Source organism: Temnothorax longispinosus, chromosome 6 (assembly GCF_030848805.1).
Source record: "Temnothorax longispinosus isolate EJ_2023e chromosome 6, Tlon_JGU_v1, whole genome shotgun sequence".
NCBI classification, from domain to species: Eukaryota; Metazoa; Arthropoda; class Insecta; order Hymenoptera; family Formicidae; genus Temnothorax; species Temnothorax longispinosus.
The window spans coordinates 17,789,285-17,811,334 of NC_092363.1; the positions used below are offsets into that span (position 1 = coordinate 17,789,285).

At 36.1% G+C, this 22,050-nt stretch overlaps 3 protein-coding genes across 8 annotated transcripts; 1 reads left to right on the forward strand and 2 right to left on the reverse strand.

Annotated features, from left to right (window-relative positions):
- Positions 1-413: 413 nt before the first annotated feature.
- Positions 414-10,795, forward strand: LOC139814283 (tyrosine-protein phosphatase non-receptor type 11-like). 5 transcript variants are annotated; one of them, XM_071780439.1, is made up of 12 exons: positions 414-693; positions 1,450-1,572; positions 1,682-1,876; positions 2,023-2,185; positions 2,457-2,569; positions 2,666-3,017; positions 3,415-3,597; positions 3,669-3,842; positions 3,960-4,188; positions 4,380-4,531; positions 4,617-4,771; positions 6,365-6,407. In XM_071780439.1, the coding sequence occupies exons 1-12, from the start codon at positions 656-658 to the stop codon at positions 6,390-6,392; spliced, it is 1,905 nt and encodes a 634-aa protein (XP_071636540.1). In that variant the 5' UTR covers positions 414-655; the 3' UTR covers positions 6,393-6,407. The 5 variants fall into 5 exon arrangements, with proteins under 5 accessions (XP_071636540.1, XP_071636541.1, XP_071636542.1 ...); XM_071780440.1 differs by lacking the exon at positions 6,365-6,407 and adding an exon at positions 4,887-5,089 and having other exon boundaries at positions 415-693; XM_071780441.1 differs by lacking the exon at positions 414-693 and adding an exon at positions 849-1,114.
- A 178-nt stretch (positions 10,796-10,973) lies between these two features.
- On the reverse strand, positions 10,974-15,562 carry LOC139814286 (uncharacterized). The gene is made up of 3 exons (XM_071780446.1): positions 13,834-15,562; positions 13,079-13,376; positions 10,974-12,695 (listed from the first exon to the last, which is right to left on the reverse strand). Exons 1-3 carry the CDS (start codon positions 14,388-14,390, stop codon positions 10,974-10,976), a joined length of 2,577 nt encoding a protein of 858 aa, XP_071636547.1. The 5' UTR covers positions 14,391-15,562.
- A 145-nt stretch (positions 15,563-15,707) lies between these two features.
- Positions 15,708-19,107, reverse strand: LOC139814285 (uncharacterized). Of its 2 annotated transcripts, none has more exons than XM_071780445.1 (5): positions 18,715-19,107; positions 17,474-17,631; positions 17,292-17,400; positions 16,627-16,835; positions 15,708-16,056 (listed from the first exon to the last, which is right to left on the reverse strand). In XM_071780445.1, the coding sequence occupies exons 1-5, from the start codon at positions 18,819-18,821 to the stop codon at positions 15,950-15,952; spliced, it is 690 nt and encodes a 229-aa protein (XP_071636546.1). In that variant the 5' UTR covers positions 18,822-19,107; the 3' UTR covers positions 15,708-15,949. The 2 variants fall into 2 exon arrangements, with proteins under 2 accessions (XP_071636546.1, XP_071636545.1); XM_071780444.1 differs by having other exon boundaries at positions 16,627-16,838; positions 18,715-19,106.
- Positions 19,108-22,050: the final 2,943 nt, after the last annotated feature.

Here is a 22,050-nt window from a genome sequence, read left to right on the forward strand (position 1 = left end):
ATTATAAAGAAATAATTAATCATCAACCAAGTTTATACGAATGCACCATCTTATCATGTATCTCATCATGGAATTAATTGAAATTTGCAAGACGCGGATTAACTTCAATCTCGGTTCTAAGAATTAAAGAAACACGAAGTAAATTAAACCGAGATTAAACATAATTAACTTTTTACATTAATTAACTTTTACATTAATAATTCATAAGAGATGGAAGATTGGCGCGAGAAATCGCCTCGTGCGCCCTCGCGCCGGCTCAAGTCGTTCCCCAATCTCCGCCTCGCGTGTCTCAACGCGCTCATCCTGATAAAACGCGCTTATGAATATGCCATTACATCGCGCACTCGCGCACAGCGCACACTCGCTCCGACTTCTCCAGAGCGGCGTTACTCCATGGCGCGTGGTGTCCCGTCCCCCGTCCCCCCGCTCCCGTGTGCCCCCGCATCGTGCCGCCGATCGAAGCCTTTTTGTTTTCGCGCAAGCTGGACATGTCAAAGATGACGACGGCGGCGATGGTGGTGGTGATGGTGGTGGTGGCATCGTCCTCGGTCTGACGCGCGATCGGGGAAGGAGATTGAGATTGTGTCGCATGAGATCGGTGGCTAAATTGCCGCGGGCGCCTTAGCGAGTCGCTGCGAATTTACTGATAATTGATATGAGCCGTACGAATAACTACAGCATGGTATCTCGCAGGTGAGAGACCCCGTTTTCGCCGCGTCGCCGATCCCCGGATTTCAGCGTCTCCGGCATATCTCCGTGGAAAGCGGAGCCGCGGAAAGCTCCTTGCGAGCGTGAGCGCGAGCGCGCGCGCGTGTTCAAGATCCGCGCGATCCGCGACCTTCGGTCACGGACGCGCGCGGACGATTGACACATCCACCTGTGATCCCGCGGCCTCAAATGCCGTCCTTCTCGTGACGTGACGGCGCGGGGCCGTCACTCTCACGTTCGCGCGCGACGCGCACTCGTGCTCGTATGTTAATCGCCGCGAGCGAGGAGCGTCGTCGATCCGCGCGTGTTTCGCGCGCGTGCGAGTGTCACCGGAGGAGACCCCCGCGCGATCGTCACCACCTGGCCGTGCAGGGTGCGGCATTTGTGCGGCTTGTTACCATTTTTGGTATGACGCTCTCCTCTCGCTCTCCGGCGATCGACACCGCCGCTGTCGAGACCGCTCGACCGCATTTATGCATTAATCCCGCATTCTTGCTGTTATTGCTCGCTTGCTAATCGAGAGCCGAGTGGCCAAGACCCTTGCCAAGAATCCTAGTAATGTTTTCAAATGTGGAAAAAAATAATATTGACTAAGTAAAGCGTATCTGGCCTTTGATATGTACAGATAATTGATTGACCGAATAGATAGATTGAATAGATAGATAATTGGGCGATTAATTGAGAGTTTCAAGTTGCGTGTGATACAAATGATATTAATGTATGATGACGTTCCGCTTGCAGGTGGTTTCACCCGAATATCACGGGTTTAGAGGCAGAACGGTTGTTGATGGAAAGAGGAGTTGACAGCTCGTTTCTAGCACGACCCAGTTCTTCAAATCCCGGTGACTTCACGCTGTCCGTCAGGTGATTACGGAATTATATACACATTTGAGCTATATCGCTACATAAATTAATTGCAGACCATATACGAATGTAATAGAATGTAATAATACGTTGGATACCTCTGTTTCAGACGAAATGGCGAAGTGACTCATATTAAAATAAAAAACGCAGGGGACTTCTACGATCTTTATGGCGGTGAAAAGTTCGCCACGCTTTCAGAATTGGTGCAGTTTTACATGGAAAACGGCGGACAATTACGCGAAAAGAACGGTGAAATTATCGAGCTTAAGATTCCTCTCAACTGCGCTGATCCTACGACCGAAAGGTACACAGATCGTGATTCTGCACGAGACATTTTTTAAATATAATATTTGCATAATATTTATCCTTTTAAAACGCTTGACACAGCTATTCCTTGTTAATGCTACCTTAAATGTATAGCGTGTAGTGATGGTAAAATTATAATTGAAGGTGGTTCCATGGGCACTTGTCGGCAAAAGAAGCGGAGCGATTAATGTTGGAACGTGGGAAAAATGGATCTTTCTTGGTGCGTGAGTCTCAAAGCAAACCCGGTGATTTTGTGCTGTCGGTACGCACCGATGATCGTGTCACACACGTTATGATACGATCTCAGGTTAGGCTAAGTTATATGTATTAATATTTTATATACAGTGTCTGATATACATCCAAGATAAATATACAGGACAGTAACAATGGTACGATTGGTGAATCTTTATGAAAAAATAATTTGAAAATATAGAGAACGAAATTTTTGTTGTAGCAGCTTTTCTTTCGAGCAAGTTCTTGAATGTTGGAAAATTAATAACATGTTTTTTCATATTAAAATATTTTATTTGGCTATATCACAATGCAAGTCAAATACAAGAAATTAATTAATATTGCAGGATAACAAATACGACGTGGGTGGTGGTCACAAGTTTGATAGCCTTAGTGATTTAATAGAGCATTATAAACGAAATCCAATGGTTGAAACAAGTGGAAGCGTCGTCCATCTTCGGTAAGGCTCTTATATCATATTCTATGTTACTCTTATAAAATACAAACTTTTAATGCAGCATAATATCTACTTGTAAATACTATCGATTACTTACAGGCAACCGTTCAATGCAACGCGTATTAATGCCAGTAGTATCGAAAGCAGAGTTAGACAATTACACAAAGAAAACGGTTGTTCCAATGGTTGGCTATGTTGGAATGGTACTAGCGGAAGCAGCGAGGATGGAGTGGGTAAAGGCAAAGGAAAGGCTGGTTTTTGGGAAGAATTCGAGTCGCTGCAGCAGCAGGAGTGCCGGCATATGTTTTCAAGAAAGGAAGGTTTACGTCCAGAAAATCGTGCCAAGAATCGTTATAAGAACATTTTACCATTTGACCATACTCGGGTACGACTAAAAAATGTGGACTCTGATACTCCTGGAGCCGATTATATTAACGCTAATTACATAAGGGTAATATTTTTTTTATTAATATCTCCGATATATTTGGATGTCTCAGAAATTTAAAGTATTATTAAAAAGTTTCCTTATAGCAAAGATGTTAAGCAAATTCATAATTTATTGCAATTTCTCAAATTTTACAACATAGAATATGTATTTAAGAGATACAACCATTAAATTGAAGATTAATTAAAATTCGAACCGAATATGATTTTGTTATCTAGCTTTCTTCTTAAAGTTTAGTTTCCTCATCTCTGATCATCAGTTACCTGAAAATTATAGTTATCTTGTTATTTTCATTCAAAAATCGATTCTAAATTGACCAAAAAATCTGAAAGAATATTCAGTAATCTTGAGACATCTTGCATAATGTTACTTGTATCAATTATACAACAAAGTCGTTTTGTAGAACAAAGAAGGCGATGAAACAAACACTAGCGTTGACAGTGGTGGTGACGATCCGTCATTTGGCAAATGTTACATAGCCACACAAGGTTGCCTTTTGAATACCATACAAGATTTCTGGCATATGGTCTACCAGGAGAATACTCGTGTGATTGTTATGACCACCAAGGAAATAGAGAGGGGAAAGGTACGTGAACCCTCTGAACGCTGTTACAGATAGAAAGCTAATTTTTGACACGTTATTCTCTTTTTTTCTAGAATAAGTGCGCGCGTTATTGGCCGGAAGAAGGGGAAACTTCCGAATTCGGCGAATGGAAAGTGCGTGCTGTAGCTCGAACTTCGACCGCTGATTATACTCTGCGCGAGTTTCTCTTGCAAGGAACCAAATCGGAGTTTTCTGAGTCCAGGAGAATTTATCATTACCACTTTCAAGTAATGTATCTAATATATATACATATATATATTTTTTTAACACTGAATTGACATATATTCTATATAATGAATTATATATAATGAGAGTAGAAATAAATTTCTGTATTTAATTTGCAGGCATGGCCTGATCATGGCGTTCCATCAGATCCTGGTTGCGTATTGAACTTTTTACACGATGTAAACGCTAGGCAAGAATCAATTGCTGCATCTTTGGCTCCAAAGGAAAAGGATCAGGAAAAGGATGAACCATGCATAGGGCCAATTCTCGTCCACTGTAGTGCTGGAATTGGCAGGACCGGCACATTTATCGTTATTGACATGATTTTAGATCAAATTAAACGTCATGGTAAGTATAGAAACAGTTGATAAACGATTAAGCATCTTGCTGATAATTGAAGTCGCTAAATATACTAACGTCATATAATAACACCAATTGTACATAACAATTCTCTTTTTATGATTCATCATGAAATGATATTTTTATTAATTTATTTTTACCTTTAATATATATTATTAATGTGTACTTGATTTTTTAAGGACTGGACTGTGAAATTGACATTCAACGCACGGTACAGCGAGTACGTGCGCGAAGATCAGGAATGGTTCAGACGGAGGCGCAATACAAATTCTGCTATTTGGCTGTCCTTCATTACATCGAGACTGTATCTCAACGGATGCAAGCGGAACAGGTACTAAAGTTCAATATCGTGTAATGATGTTATCAGACAACTGATTTACTTTCATATTAATTGATTTGTGTGTGTTTCTTTACAGAAATCACTTCAGTTAGGCAGAGAATACACCAACATTCGTTACAAAAGCGAAACGAACGCTTCCACTAATGCTGTTGTGGCCGAAACCTCCACTCCCACTTGTACGCCAACAGTCCCTCCAACACCAGCACCCACTCACCATAATTTGAGGCCAAAGTAATTTTTCTTAGGCACAATCGGTTTCGCGTACATTCGGGAAAGCAAAGAAGAGGCTTGGTTATTCTTTTGCTCTCTCTTTCTCTTTCTATCCTCTATTTCTCTGTTATTGTAGGTAATATTACGAGAAGAACTATGCGACATACCCTGACATTCGCAGAAGTTTATTCATCATCAAGAATTCAGTTTCGTCTCTCTTGTTAAATATTCTTTTTATCGACTGCATACTTACGATTTATTTTTTAAGTAATTGGATTGTGAATATTTACATATACACAGATATATATATTATATATATAAATATAGAAAGAAAAAAGAGCTGTATAATTTATCGATCTATAGCCTGTTATCTTCATGAAAATGAATTACTACAAATATACTAAATATTTGCTGGCATATTTTTTATTTCCTTTGCTTATCTGTTCTATGCCATGTATAAAGTCTTGACAAGACAATAATAAAATGATATTGAAGACTCGACTTTATTTAACGGAAATTTAAACTTTTCGTAAGTGGAGTAAATTTATCTAGCGAAGATTCGAAGCTCTAGTTGAGGTTTAAAGCCGAGGAAAATCCGAATCCATATTTTGTGGGGATTTAAATTTAGTAAACGCTCAGATCTACTTGATGAAGATATGAATCAGGGTTGTGCTATAAATGTCAAGATTATATCTACAGGGATATTTTATGTATCGTCTGTGTGATGTTCGCGGTATCGCAGATTTTTTTTATGTAGACAATGTAAACTATTACAAATTACAATACAAAAAAGAGTAATTATGAAATGGTTAACATATCTGCTTTTGATATTAACTATAAAGACATTTAAATGTTATGAATTCGAAAGTTGCAATAAATGATCTATATGTATCAAATTCTAAATATATAAATATTCTAAAACATAAGTACTTTGCTTCCCCCGTCTTATAAGTCGACATAAAACGAGATACTGATTTTGTTTCTGGACTAGTTTAAATGATACATTTTATTTCTATATTAAAAATCTATTTGTTTTGTGTTCAAAATATATTTTAGCTACAGTAATAATATAGTGATAATATGAATATATTTTTGCAGATTCTTCGAATCATAACAGGAAATTCGTGATTTTAATAGAATCGATTATATGTTAATAATTAATATTAAAGTTGTATAATATTATTTGCTTAGTATTATCGACAATTATTGCGAAGCAAAACGCTGTTTCGAAAATTTTACGTGGAATTTTTTAAATATGATCTGAAATCGTAGGAAAAAAGATCTACGGGGAAGGCCGTGTCTTCTAAACCGGATGATCCAATGGGCGCATGTGCGCATCGCGAAAGAGGTGATAGTTTGTACTGTTCTCTGGAGAACTGTGCTTCGAACGTTGCGTCTTCCCCGAGATTACTTCCTCGTACACTTCAAGTTATATTTATAGTAATAAATATTATATATTTAAATTTTTTTAAAAATGTGTGAATTAAATTTCAGCGACGGTATTGCAAATGTGTGTCATGTATATTTAACGTGAACGACGTGAAAGATAGTTTTATTTAATTTATTTATCGTAAGAAATACTCGCAAATCACAAGAAGAACTTTTAATTACCAGCTATGGCAAAGTTCTTGGCAACCATTAAGGCGATAATCACGCGCTTGGTATTCGCATCCCACGGTTTCATCGCTATCTGGCAGGTGACAACATTCAAGAAAAATCAGTATTTCTGGTACCTGAGTTGCCCTATCTTGTTGCTGTTCTTCGAGGGTATTTTCACCCTCACTATAAAGGAAAATCAAGAATGGAAATGGTACGTCAAACTGCAGTTGCAAATATAATTATTATGCTTTAAAAAAATTTTTTATGTAAGAATAATGAAATTAAGAAAGATTCAATTTCTATGACTTTCCAAAAAATAAAAAAGGTAAAGTAAGATATAGTTCGATTTTTTAAACAAATTTTACAATACACTTTTAATGTATAAAGTTTTAAAATTAATTATTTATTTATAATTTACAACTACATGGATTATTTCAGCAGTAATATGAATTGGTGTATTAAAGTTAATATATGGTTGAGTCACATTATAACACATAAAATATTATACAAAGTTTCTCTCTATATCTTCTATATGCTTTTATATTCAATTCTCATTTACGAACTATTACAATTGTTAATTGGATAGCTAAAGTAAATATTTACGACATAATTATTCCATGCATTACAAAAGGAACAAGAAGCTTAGACAAAAATGATATATTTTGTAGTGTTAATATAGAATAATTTACATTAAAAATTTAAAAACTGTAAAATATATATAATTTAATATTATTAATTTAGTTACTTTGTGTAATAATTGTTTTAAAAAATACATTAATAGATAACTGAACGCAAATATATGCGACTGCAAAAGTAAAATATAAAGATTATACATTGTTATCTCCTCTCTTGTCGTATTGTTATACCTGATTATCATTTTATCTCAACAGTTATTAGTTGTATAGAAAACATTGCTATACGTAGAGGTAATATTGCGTTAGATACAGTATCATTCATTGCGAAAATCAGCGTAAAAGGGATTCCTCGGAAAGGGTGTGTGTGTTGTGAGACCGTCTCTCAGTTTGACAGACGGAAATTGAAGCATTAGTAACATGAGCCAACAAGTTAGAATCCACTTTGTTCGGGGCACGAGCGGTCGTATCAAAAATTATTGACATCTGCGAAAAAGGGAACTCGTGACCCGATTCCGTTTACCTGACTCATCGATCAATCGAATTAGATGTAGCGCGGAATACCGTCACAGTGCATATTTGCCCTCGAAAATATCCTGAGGAAGAGAATGTGAACAATGAGTAACAATAAAAGAATTAAATAAACAATATAATAAAATATAAAAAATAATATAAGATTTATACAAGTTAAAAACACGAGATGAAAGGAATATCGATAGTTTAAGAAGATTTTTGTTATTTATTTTTATTTGTTGACACAGCCTGAAATGTAGTGCGTTAAGAGTTTGTTATTTACTACAATTTTTATATTTCTAGGTTTTGCCCGTCCGTATTTTTATATCTCAGTAGCGTGGTGCCTGCAATATGGTTGCTAGAACTGGATAAAGTAGACAGGAGACTGAAATCTCGCGGGTCGAACATCAATATATCCGAGAATTTCGATCTATCCAATCTGGCAGCAGATGATTTAAAGCATCTGGAAGAAGCTCTAGGCGTGCGTGTAATTTTTAATCTTATCTCTTTTTTATAAAATTTATGAAAAACTAATAAAAATAATAATTAGCAGGGATAATTTTATTAAAATTTATTAATTAAATCAAGGTCTTGTTTCGTACCATCCAGGTTGATATCCGATTACCGGACCTAAAAATTTCTACAGAAACATGGGTCACTCTGATCGAACAATTCTTAATGCTGATTCTGATAATCGGCCGGTGGATGTTGCCGAAAGGTGATCTGACTCGAGATCAATTGAGCCAGTTGCTGTTGGTCTACATTGGTACCGCGGCCGACATCATCGAGTTCTTCGATTCCTTCAAGGAGGACAGGATAGCGAGGGAGCCCGTACTCGTATACCTGACCTTGGGCATTTGGGCATGGTCCCTGATGCAATTCACGGTTGTGCTGACCGCCACCAAGTCGAGGAAGTCGCGATTGTCGTCCGGCGTAGCCAGGAAGAAAGTCCGGACGGAAACCAGTTGCTGCAGCATCGACGTATGGGGAATCGCTCTCAACATGCTTCTTCAAGTATGTCCACGAATAATATATGTAAAATACATCTCAAAGACATCAGAGATATTTGTATTAACTAGACCTATTCACGCATTGGTCTCATTCGTGACCTATCTTCAGTAATAAATAAAAAGTAACATAGAGACTGTTCAAAATTATAAAACGTTGTTTTGTAACATCTGTTATTTTTCTGAAGTAATTTTTTTATTAGCACCTTAATATCCAGTTATTAAAGATTTTTTTAAATGGTAAAAATATTTTCGATGAAGTTACAATATAAACATAATGTTAAATTACGGTGGATTATTGACGAATCTAAAAAAAATATCTCTTTCTTATTGTCTTAGAATTAATTCGATTTAATAAACGATATATATAATATGTATGATATTAGTGATATTGATATTGATATTGATATTTTGCAGGACGGACCGTTTTTGGCATTTCGTTTGATATTGATATTTCATTATCAGATAGTCAGTTATATGAATATATTCTTTACATGCAAGAACACATTGGTGATACTGCTACAATTGTACCGACTTTACGTAGTACAAACCGAGAGCAAGAGCAAACGGAATAAGAAATATAGTAAAATGGATGTGTCGAACATCAGTATTATTTCTCGAGGTGACATGTACAAAGATGTAAGAATGAGAAATTCGCGAGATTACAATAGGCATAGGAATCGACGTGATAAGGACGTAGAAGCAAATTATAGTGAGACCGAAGACTCGGGAGAAGATATCGATAAATTCGATTCGTCCCCAAGAACTGTCGCTCGTTCCAAACGGTTAGCATTTTAACTACTTTTAAAGTAATTAAGTTACTTAAAAATAATTAAATTACAAAAACGAAGGAAAGAATTTATTTTTTTAAGAGCAAATACTTATTTTTCCAAATTAAGAATTACTTTCAAGAAAACATCTTTTTTTATTTTTTGTATTTATTTTAGTTTTTAAATGGAATTTATCTAATTTTTTAACAATAATTATCAGAATTGATAATTGAATTTCTTTTTGTTCCACACAAGGCGCACTAAATTACATTTCTCTTATGTTTTATCGTTATACAAAAAATTTTTTTATCCAGCAGAGTATTAATTTATGAAAAAATTTTCTTTTAGAAGTAGCTATTATAAATTTTGTTTAATATAAAATAGAAAATTAAAAAGACTAGGGCAAATTTTGTCTATAAAAATATTATACAGGTATTTTATTGGTATTTTACATATATTGAATGAATTATTCTAGAAAAACTCGCCAAGACACTGGATACTCAACGTCGAGCTCTCGTAATTCTAGCAAACACGACAGGTTGCATAAGCGTGAAGAAAAGAAAAAATCGCGTAGAGAGGAAACTAGACGTGGCACGTCTGACGAGAGGCATAAAAGAAGAGGGGGCAGAAAGTCTTCTGAGAAAAACGAAAGGAAGTCGACAAAAACTAAGAATGACGATGACTCCGATAAGAGCTCCAATCGAAAGTTTGATAGTGAGAACGAGTCTTTCAGCGACGAGTTGACTGAAAGTAAAGTTATCAGCGAACGCAGCGAATCGGAATCCGATAGAAAGAGGTAAACATATAATATTTTAAATTCAAGTTAAAATTAAGTTACTTGTACGTGTTACATTTTATGATTTTATATTTGAATGTTAAACATCGGAAAGTACAAAATTAGCACGTAAGAAGCACGTAATTCTAACAAAAGTACAATTTCGACTTTTTTGTGGAGGAAATACTAGCTTCACAAAGATCTAATTTTCCATTATTTACGATTATTTACAGTGCCCGTAAATATACGCATCGAAAGCGGAGACAAGACAGAGATTGACAACGGAATTTGGACATCGTGGCATTGTTACTTATTTATTCTGCAATTCTAGTCACTTACATCCTTTTGATACAGGCTGGAATTAACGACGGCGTGACATTAATCACAAAAACGAAACATTTTCAACGTAGAGACTAACATGAATAATATTTGTAAAGTCAAACGAACTTCCATGTATTTATAATGCGTGTATATACGCATGTCTGTAGCTATTTAATAATTTCCAAATAGTAAAACATAGATGTTTAGACATTTAAAACATAGAAGTTTATTTATGTAAATTGATTTTGGCGTTTTAGAACGTTTTAAAATTTTTATTCGATTTAAAGAGAAAAAATATATTATCTAGATGTGACGACTAGAAAAATATAATTATTAGTTTACGCATTTTATGTTTTGTAGGTGTCATTAATACTTTGTCGATAATGGCTGCTGATTAAAAATTTCAAAGGTGTATCTTTTATAATATCCATATCTCTGTATATGTTCTTTGGGTAAAATAAACCAAAGGAATACCCGATTTATTATAAACTAATAACCCTTTTCATAAAATTATCTTCATAAAACTGTTTTAATGCGATAGACACATAACTTTGAACTTAACGATATCGTATACAATAAACAAAATACTGTTTTATCTTCAATTTCTTACACGACAGAATTATTGCAAGTCTCTAGCCATTGAATGCTCTGTTTGCTGTCGAGAGTGTCGATATAACTTGACAGATCGTCCTGATGAACCCCGTTGGCGGCGCAATATAAGATCGCCGTGTTCTCCAAAAGCTCTTGCAACGACTCCGTTTCATCTTTAGAATATTCCGATTTCTTTTCCTTCGGCTTCACATCAACCATGATAACTTCGTGCTCGTTCGGATCCTTGCGAGAGTCAATCGAATTCTTTCTTATATAATTCAGCGTGCCCAGGTTCACTTGTTGTTCCCTCAAAGGAACTTTGTGACTCTCTGATGTCGAAGGGCCCTTCCAAGCGTTTTGATTGCCACCGGCAATCTGACCGTCCTTGGTCTTCTCCAGCATCAGATGAAGCCTCTTCCACTTTCCCTGCGGGAAATCAAAACTCGTATTCGAATTGGATACGAATTGTTGAGTCTCCTCAGCCGTCGTACTCTTCTGCCAGAGGCTCTTCGGCAAACTTTTCACGCTCGGATTCGTCAAGCTCGTCTTCGTATCTCTCGAGCTGTAAGTTTGGCTCTGCATGGACTGCGTAGGCTTTCTCGTCCCTTTGTTGTATTCCGATAAGATTCTAGCGATCTCCGAAGTTTCGTTGGTGCACCACGCGAGGTTCTTGCCGGAACTCGTCATGGATATTCTACCGTCTGACTCCCTGCTAATTTTCATCTTGTGATCGAGACTCTTGTTTTCGCGCGCCTCTTTCACGACCTGGACGGTCTTCTTGTTGTCCAACTGATTCTCGAGGAAGGTCCTCTTCGTTGTATATTCCTGCGTATTCGTGGCGCACCTCTTTAAGGTGCGCACGTTGTTATTCACTGGCGATTCCTCGCATTTCGAAGCCGGCTCTTTGGCATACATCAGCTTTTTGTAGATCGACGACATCCCCGTCAGCGTCTCGTCGCCGGACGCATCTTCCAACTTGGCCGAGTTGAATATATTCCTTGCGATTGCTGTACAAGCATCGCCGTTCGTGGATCTCGCGGCCGAACTTCTCAACAAGATTAGAGAGCTGTTTGGAGCGCCTCGAATAATCTGCTTCAAATTCATCCTGATCGTTCCTCCATTCTGCGAAGCGGTCCTCGAGCTGTTGAAGTCCGGAGTCGATTTCTGCGCTTCTGGTAAATACGTTGTGGAAGATGACGGAAAAGTCGAGGTGACTTTCTGATCACTCGTGCTATTGGCGGTGCTTTTATTTTGTATGCTCTGCGCCATGGCGATCGCATAAGCTTCCAACAATTTTGTTTCTTCCGCAAGCTTAGTGACATTCTCCGAAGGAATTGCGACGTTACCTTTGACGTCCGTTGGCTCCTTCGCCAATTCCAAAGAGCTCGTCTTGGCAGAAATCGTCAGCTTCGTCATCTTTTCTTCCACAGCTTGCCTGTAAACTGGCGTCATAACTTGCGAACAATAACCGAACACGCAATGAAGACTTTCGTGCATGCATGTCTCAAAGGACTTGTTGTTTACGGAGAGATACGTATTCCACGGATCTTTGGTATTCGATGAACGTTTGCTTTTCATTCTCGCCTTTCCCTTGGATTTCTTCTCGGCCGAAGAGACCCGATCGCAATGCGGATCGACAGAGACCACCTCGATATCAGGCTCGTTGATGATCTCGCAATAAGATAATCCATCGAGGCTGGTGAAGTATCTTCCTAAATACTCCACTGCTAAACCAGCCTGGAAACATAATCGTATGAAGGATGTCTTAAGATCATTCAGATTCTTTCTTTCATAAAATTGGAGAGAGTTGATCTCTTTCTTTTTTTTTAGTAAAAATTATTAAGAAATTTTATTATTTTTAAGTTTTTCAAAAAATAGAATTTTAACACTTCCAAAAAATGTGTATCTTTTTAGAATGAAAAATTCTACTAAAATAAATTTCCAATCAGTGTTACCTAAAACTTATAGAGTGCAGTTACTGAAGTATAATAATTACAGTTGCCTATTCGCTCCTTTGACATTTAATTAAAGTGCGCAAATATATTTTATTTTAATTCATTAACTGCTATGGATAATACAAGATTATATAGATATTATATTGTATAGAAAGATAATTTTACTTGAGGATGGTAGACCGGTCTCTCATGCATTCCATGCACGGGCCACTCCTTCCACTCCGTCTCATCTTTTTTGGTAGGTGCTTGATAAGTAGCACCTACAGTATACATCTTTCGAGTAACAGATCTGGTATTCATGTACGGCATCGTGGACGATCTTACGCGCTTCCCGAGTTCATAATTCGAATAAAACTCTTTCTTGTTGTTGGCCAGCAGTCGTTGTTTCGGTCGGGAAAAATCCTTATCAATATTTCTCTTAGACACTCGCATGGGATTTCGTCTCACCTCCATCGTTTTGAGACTGAACAATGAAGCAAAGATATCACAAAATTTGAAAAAAAAAAAACTATCTATTCTAAACAGATTAATATCTTTTTTCGGAATATATATGTGTAGTGTCATGAATTATGAAATTAGAATTATTCATATTCCTTATTTTATATTATATTTTGTGTGACATAAAATTTAAATAACAAGTTTCGATATACAAAAGTCTATCATTTTTGCATATATAAGTTTATCATCGATTAAAAGTTATTTTTTAGGCTTATAAACACATTTATATATAAAATAATTGTATACAAGTTTATACACATGCATAAATAATTTTTAATTTGTATGTTATATATAATATATAATTTATATATGCAAATATATATAAATTATATCGTACGTAATTAATTAATTCAAATTTTATTAGGTAAATATTATAAACTTTTAGCAAGTCTATTACGTAAGCGTCTTTTAATATTGCTCACGTTTTGTTCCTGAGAGCTCGTGAAATTCCTTTCATTTTAACATCCGTACAGCCAGAAGTCGAGCTACTACTGTTACTCGTCTCCGTCAATTCCCTGTAATCACTGTCTTCCATATCCGACTTCGGTTTTTGCCGTATCACGATCGTGTCTGGCGGCAGTTTCTGCAGAATTTCCATATTTTCATAATCCACTGCGTTGCTTTGCGAATTTGCACCCTCGCGTTCTGCCATCTCTCCGAATTGCCTCCGTAGGATCATCTTGGAGTCATTGTCACTTAACTCGATCACGCGACGATTTACATTGTTGATCCTGCCGCGATCGCTCGCTCGGGTCTGTTCCAGCAGGATCATCTCCGCATTTCTATCGTATATTTTCTCTCGATTCATTAACGCCGAACTCGCAATTAAATCGAGACAGGAAACGTATCTCCTGGTGACATCTTCGTTTCGATCTTCGCCGATCGACGAGTCGATCTTCGTGGGTGGTTCTTTAATTTCTTGGATCTTAAAAGAACGCTGCTCGGATAATGCGTACGAGTTCTTCGGCAGTACCTCCATTAATCTAAATCACTTTATTTTATATTTATTTTGTATTACATTCAGTTTAGTCTACGTATGTATATGTTCTAATCTAAATGCTTAGCAAAATCTTCTTTTCACGAAATATTTAGTAAGCGCGGCAAATTATGTAAAAACCCATACGAAACAATAAGATTTACAGATCTTATTGATCTTATTTTGCACCGAAAGCACTGGAGAGTTGGAAGGATCTCGCATAAATAATTGAAAACGTATAAACCTGTGTGATTGAAAAATTTCGCGAATATATTTTTGAGACATCTACTCATGTGTATTTTCTTTATTTCGCGCAATTTGTCGATTTTTTTTTAACACCGGCACTTTTGTGAAATGACAAATTTCATCGAGTGCCTACGACGTATGGGTGTGCGTGTTGCGTGTGTTTTCTTTTATAGGGCTGTGTTCTAATATAAATACCGCACATAATATCGTATCCTTGAATTTTAAAAAATATAAATGTCTATGACATGAACTTTTTATTTTTCTGATATTTAATTGTACTGTAACTTTAAGTAATTTTTTTTTTTTTCGTTTTATAATCTAAGGCAAATCAGCAAATTATTGTAAGATAAACTTATTCAATTTATATTAACTACCTTTCTAACTACGCTGTATTTAGAATGAGAATTGTATCTTTGTGGACATGTAAACGCGTGAGAGAAAAGTAAACGTGAAGTGTAAAATAATCTTAAAAAATGCAGCTTAGGGGAAAAAAACGTACCTTGTGATTTTATTTACTCCTCTTCGTAGACAGACACTTCGGCCAACTTACAACGGAAATCCGCTGTTAAATTTATCGACGTCTTTTACCGTAAACGTTTTTCTTCTTTTGTTATAAGAGGAAATATGGAGTTCGCGTACTTTGAAGGCAAGTTGGTGAATTCCTGAGAGACTCCTAAATCTTTATTGGCCGTTGGATAAAATTATAAACAATATCCGGACCAAATGAAGCGATCGGTATCAATCGGGAAATAGTAAGGAGTAGCAGCTCCAGAGACGTAGACGGTGGAATGAAAGATATTTTCGTAAAACAAAGCACTGATCGGCTGTCACGACAGTGTCGCTTCTCAAGTGTTTTCATCGCGTCGGTCGGTCGTTTGCGCGCACGCATAGATCTGACAAATCCATTGGACGACGACGACAAGAACTGACAGTCGAAGGCTCTGGCAACTGGCAAGCGTAGAGTAACGGCTGCTTCATCATTTCAAATAAAAGCGCCGTATAAACTTTGCATTATTATACATTCTAAATAGTACATAATTTCTAAATCGTCGTTGAGGATACATACAGCCAGTCTCGAGTAGCATCGATTTTATTTCAAAGCAAATACTAAATTATACTAACTAGTTCTTTTACATGTACATACATGTAGATATTGAATACAATATTCGTCGCTCGTATTGCACATCATGAACTAAAACCGAGATCGCGGAAAAGTCTTTAGCATTTTCCCTTTTTTTCTCTCCCCTTCCCTATCTCAGCGTTAAAGGTATTTACAAAGAAAAAAGAGTCGCCGAAATGTTCTTTGTTACGAGCACTCAATTCATATTGTCGGTTGTCAGCGCGAGGGTGGTGAGCACAGATCGACGGTTTGGGTTTACTCCCAAATTTTCCCAATTTATCCAGGACAAGCGTGCCGTCAGATCTGCAATAATGGTCACGATATAATTAATGCATCGAGAAATCGTAAACGTTACGTGTGGTTTGTAATATTCAAACGATATTCATAAGATTGATTTTAAACATGTAGTGATATTTGTCCTCCTAAATTTTCAAGAGAGAGCTGTACATTGCCAACTTGAAGAAGTAATCATCTTCTTCAAAGTAACTTCTTTTCGAACCGGAAAGCGATATATTTAGTTTCCAAGTAAAGGTACTCTGCAGAAGACAATATTCAACTTGTTGAGCATTCAATATTAAATTACACTTCTCTAATTTTTTAATAGAATCCTCTAATCGTAATATTACTGTTTTAATATTAAGTTTTTGTAATGCAAGACACAAAGACGAAATCTACATTTTTTTTATTAATTGAAAGATAATTTTTATAATTTTTGACCTGCACACATCATTATCTGATTGATAGAATTTCTCTGAAATATGTATACGAGATGCATACCGAGACGTTACTTATGACTTTTATGCTTACGATCGATTCTTAGCGCGTCATGTTATTTTTCAAATAATCGAGATAATTACGAAAGTACAGACATACCGCTCGTGTTCCATTCGGCGCGCTCGCCGTTTATCTCACCCCTAAGGCACCTCTCGACGTAAGTCAAAGGGTCGAGCCTCGCCGCTAGAACCTCGCGCAAGAGCGCAATGTACGCTATGGCCAGGCGCAAGGTATCGATCTTCGACAGTCTCTTTTCGTAAGGAAAGGTCGGCACGTGGACCCGGAGCTCGTCGAAAGCCGAGTTGATGCTGCTAAAAATTGCAATCACACTAACAATCCGCTCGTGCGTATCTTAGGAGGGAAATATAAAGCAGAGAAAGTGATTTTACACAATTATATACATCTTGGAATAAAACATTACAACTACGAATCAATTTGTCATTAACGTAAAATATTAATAATATTATAACGGTTAACGTAAACAACTGATTTCTTTAGCAAGCGACGCGCGGCGGTCCGCAAATGCAAGGCTTTAGTTTTATTTTATTATTGGTTTAAAACAATTTTTATAATTATTTTACGCTATATTTTTGGTACATACAATTATCTTATTTGAAATAAACTTACAGTGCGTTTTACATTTATATAATATATAATTTCGCCGATATTATCTCAAAAATTAAATCTCTGCACATAGACTATCTCATAAAATCTGTTCCAATAGATTAAAATTTATTGCTAATTACTTTTTGAAAATTCCTTACCTCAGCATACGTTTTCTTTCACGAATATTAGCTGCGTGTCTTTGAATTCTATAAGGACTACCATTTGGATAATAACCCTCTTCTATGCCGTTCATTTCTGTGTCATGATCTGAACAAAAAAATTTATATAATGAAACGTTAATCAAATAACTGCATTATTATAATTATTTAGCATTCATTACCTGGCGTTGAAACTGGCATGTGATAGTGCAAAGGAGAATGTGTATGTGGCGATGTGTGCGTGACGTGTTGCGTGGATCTGCCCGCGTAAACGCATGAGGGTAATTCTGCCAAATCTTCCTCAGTGATATCGCTATTGTGCCCCACGTAATATTGAGTACTGCAAAATTATAATAATGCAAAATTTGTTTGTGCTACTCAGATATTTGATATTTGTGTTTGTATGGAACTGTTAAAAATTTGGTATTCGTATTTTTAAGTAATAATTGAAAATAATGTTTTCATTATTCATACATTTCCTGATGCTAATCAATATATCGATATATTGATACAAATTTTGTATTAATAGTTATAAATTTTATTACAGCTAGTAAAACTCACAATTCGCATTTTTAAAAGATATTTAAAGTTGATTGTTTAGAGATCGATCTCTTATATTAAAGAGATATGATTTTAAATTATATTAATAGCTTAGATAATATATACTGTAACATTATATAATATTTATATTATATATTCATGTAATATAAGTAATATGTTATAAATTCTATTATTTATATATTTTTTTATTATACTTTATTAGAAAATACTCTGCAATTAAAAATGACTTTTACTTTTATTTAGTATAAATGTTACAATTATCCATGCTAAGGTGCCATTTAATTTTTATTAGGGAAAGAATAATTACACAAATTTGTTTTAGTTAATGCAGAGCTATTTAAAAATTGTTTATTTTCTTCGTTTAAATAGTAGTCTAAGTTATCTAATAAACTTTTTTATTGTGTCAGCAAATAATGGGCACGACGAAAAATTTTTGTTCCTTGCTAAAGCAATCACACACAAGTAGTGAATTATAATACACAAGTGGAAGGAATCACTCATTGTCAGTGTAAGATATAAAATACTTTTAATATAAAATTTAAAAAAAAAATCTCATATTGATAAAAATTCCAATTAATTCTTTATTATTAAATTTAATAAGAACAATTTAAATAATAATTCAAATAATGATTTAAATTTTTCTTTCTATCCTACAAATCTTTAGCTATTCGCACGTGGACAGTTCTGTCGATATTATTGATATTTGTTACCGAACGTTAAAAAAAATCTCAATTAAAAATATTAGAATACTCTTTATTACATTTAATTATATAAACATTAATTATTTAGTTATACATTGAATAAGGATTCAGAGTTTCTTATTAATGTGATTGATCAACCGAAAGAGAAAGTGAGATAGTACCTGGTACAAGCCACGGTGGAATCTGCAGGTCTTGACGCGGTGCCGACCCGATGGCGGATCCTCTGGCTTCTGTCGTCAAAGTCGTACGAGGGATGATGATTCGCCATAACGCACGTTTTCACAATTTCATTCGTCGTGCGGTATCCCGCGCAAATTGTACTTCACGAATCAACCAACAACCACTAAACGTGGCCTCGACTTCTCTCTTATATATATATTTTTTAAATTTCGTTTTCTTTTTTCAAAAAATTTTGATTTCTTTCATAACACGCTGACTCGCGACAGTCAATTTCTTAATCTCTCTCTCTATCGATCTGGCTACAATTAATCGATTGATTGATCGTGCAAACGGAAGTGTCCGTACGGTGAATACGCGGATTTCGACTATTGACGATGTCCCCAGGGAGGCCCGCTTTATATATGAAAAGCGTCGGGCTTGCGTGAGGGATGATCGATACCAACCCCTGGGCGGGTTTGCGGCCAATGGCGAGCCGAGACGCGTGTTGGACGTGACTATCAGACGCGCACGGGATTGGCGGGCGGACGATCCAACGAGGGTTTTATCGGCTGGGGGACGACGGGGCGCAACACCCCCGCACAAATTTTATTCGTCCCCACCTACCGTTACCCCGTCGTCATCTCAACGGCAGACGGCGGAGCGGATTTATTCGCGGGGGAGGAGGGGGCACGGGGAGGGAACGCGGCGAGGGGTGGCGGAACAGTTTTTCAATTTCCCCAAGCACGGATGAAATATTACGAGCGTTCTTTTGATTGAAAATAATTTTCTTTCCTGCTCCTTCGTTCTAAACTTTCTCCCTCCCTCCCCTCTCTCTCTCTTTCTTTCTCTTGCTCTCGCTCTCTCGCTCATTCACTCTCGCTCTCATATTGATTTGGTGTACATATGTTAATTCTTTTGCGAATATGATATTCTAGCTTTACATATATATGTGCTATGATATTTTAATACTACAACGTATAAAACATGACAAGTAATAAAGTATTAAAATAAATATGAAAAGAAAAAGATGAAAATTTTATGGTTGATGTAAAAAATCTATATTATATGTATCTATTAATTTTATTTTCAGTAAAATGAACATGCAGTAAAACGACAAATGTGATTTTTTAATATAATTTTGCACAAAGGGTTCTCCATAACAGTACGTTTGAATAGATTTTTAATTTTTTTAGAATTTTCATTTTTTATCTCTATTTTAGACGGAAAGAGTTAAATGTTATTCGTGTTAGATATTTAATACAGAAGCTATCCTGTATATAGCTATCCTATATCTTTGTGAACTTTTCTAAGAATATTCGGGGAAGCTGATAAGCAGAAGAGATTATCACATTTTCTGTACTATTAATATACTTTAATTATGTTCGGGTAAAAAAAAATATGTCTTCATTGGATTAACATAAATCCACTTTAGTGCATCTACCCTACTTGAAATCGATATTTATTCTATCGCGATAAATCTATTATTTCTGCTATTTCTGTCTTGTTTGTCAAAAGCTAAACATACAAACATGGAAAGAATGATTAGAAATAATTTTGTTTCCCCATCGAAATAATAATGTAAAACACTCAAACTGATTGCTAAAATGTCAAAATTTTTTACAGCATTATCATTATACTTCAGCGACCTGCTATAATTATTCTGATGGTGCAACAAAATTATTTTCAGATCTGTATCCAGCTAAATTTTTAGATACTTCAGCAAAACCGTGCTTTCCGCGAACGCCTTGATTTAAACGAAAAAAATAAATAAATTTGGTGATCTGTGCTTGTATACAACTAACTTTATAAAAACTATTCACGTCGCGCTTATGACAGCCTGAGAAAACGTCGTCTAGGATGATATCTAGAGAATAGAACCGGGAAACCGAGGTCGGCCGGCTCGATGGCGCTGTCTCTTTTAAGGGCGCGAATATTGGCCTCCTCAATAGTATGAATGGGCCAATATTCAAATGAGCCATGTTTAGTGCACGCGCGACGATAGAAGCGCGGCGGTGCAATTATGCGAGGTGTTAATACGATCACAATGGTGGTTCGCCGGGGTTGTACCAAACCTCCACTACACGCGGACGAGACAAAGTTTTGTCCCCGCTGAAACGAGTTCGGTTTGCGAGAGGGCGATGCCTCGCGGTCGATCCTCGTTGGAGGCATCGCCCGGATTATTATTGACGGGCCTACTGAACGGCCGATCCGCTCATGTATAATTGGGGATTACAGATCTGTGAAAACCTATCACCGCCACGAGATTGATCTTTCAATGCTCCGCATATCCGTTTTACATATTTCTGCGGCGAGGAATTCTGCGAAAAACATTCGAAATTAATAATGGCAGAGAATTCGAAGTAAAATTAACAAATTATTTTGGACTATCTCTCACACATTTTTAAATGAGGTTTTCAGCATCAGTATAAAGGTGAAAAGTAAATAAGTTATTTTTAATTCTTTTAATTTTCGATAATAGATTAATCATCGACGGATATGATGATTTAAAAAACGCCCGTATTAACTTTACCTTAATTTGTCTCGATTTAACGAATTTTGATAAAAAATTTTTTTGTTGCGCTCTTTACCAATTCATTTATGCGGAACACACCAGATGCGACTTGAGGGCGTATCGTTTATCGGCCCGCGACTGCTTGGAAGCGTGCCGTTTCGAGTATCACCGTGACAAATTTCAAGTGACCTTTGTATCCCCACAAACCATTATTTATCTCAATTTGTCGCGTTTGCTTAAGGGAAAGCAGACGGGGAGAGGAGGGGTGGTTTCGAGATTTGCCGATGCCTCGCTACCTTTTTCCCTCTACATCGCTCGCACGTGTATCGTGGACCCGACGCGGACTTCAATATATCTGTGAATAAGTTAAGCAATAAATAAGCACAGACAACACTTTTATGTTAGATAAGATTTATGTATACGAGTACGTGTGAGTTATTATATCTATTTACATAAAAATTTTGCTTTATTTTATACTAAATTCTTTAATGCGATAGCATTTTACGTAACAAAATTGTAGAAACTATTCTAAAACATACATTACAACATAATATATTATACTTACAACTTAACATAAAGTATTAACTAGATATTAAATCTAAGCGTGAACTTTTTAATTAGCTATATAAAGCACAAACCTTGTAGTACTGAAAAAGTAATATAAAAGTATATTTTTTTGAAAAAAGAAAGTGGATATCAAGGTAACAGAATTCGAAAGCAAAGCTATATCATGGGACAATGAAAAGAGATTATCTCGAAGATCAATCGACACATCGCAATTTATATATTATCTAATCGCATATCGCGGAACAGAGAGATCTGTTCC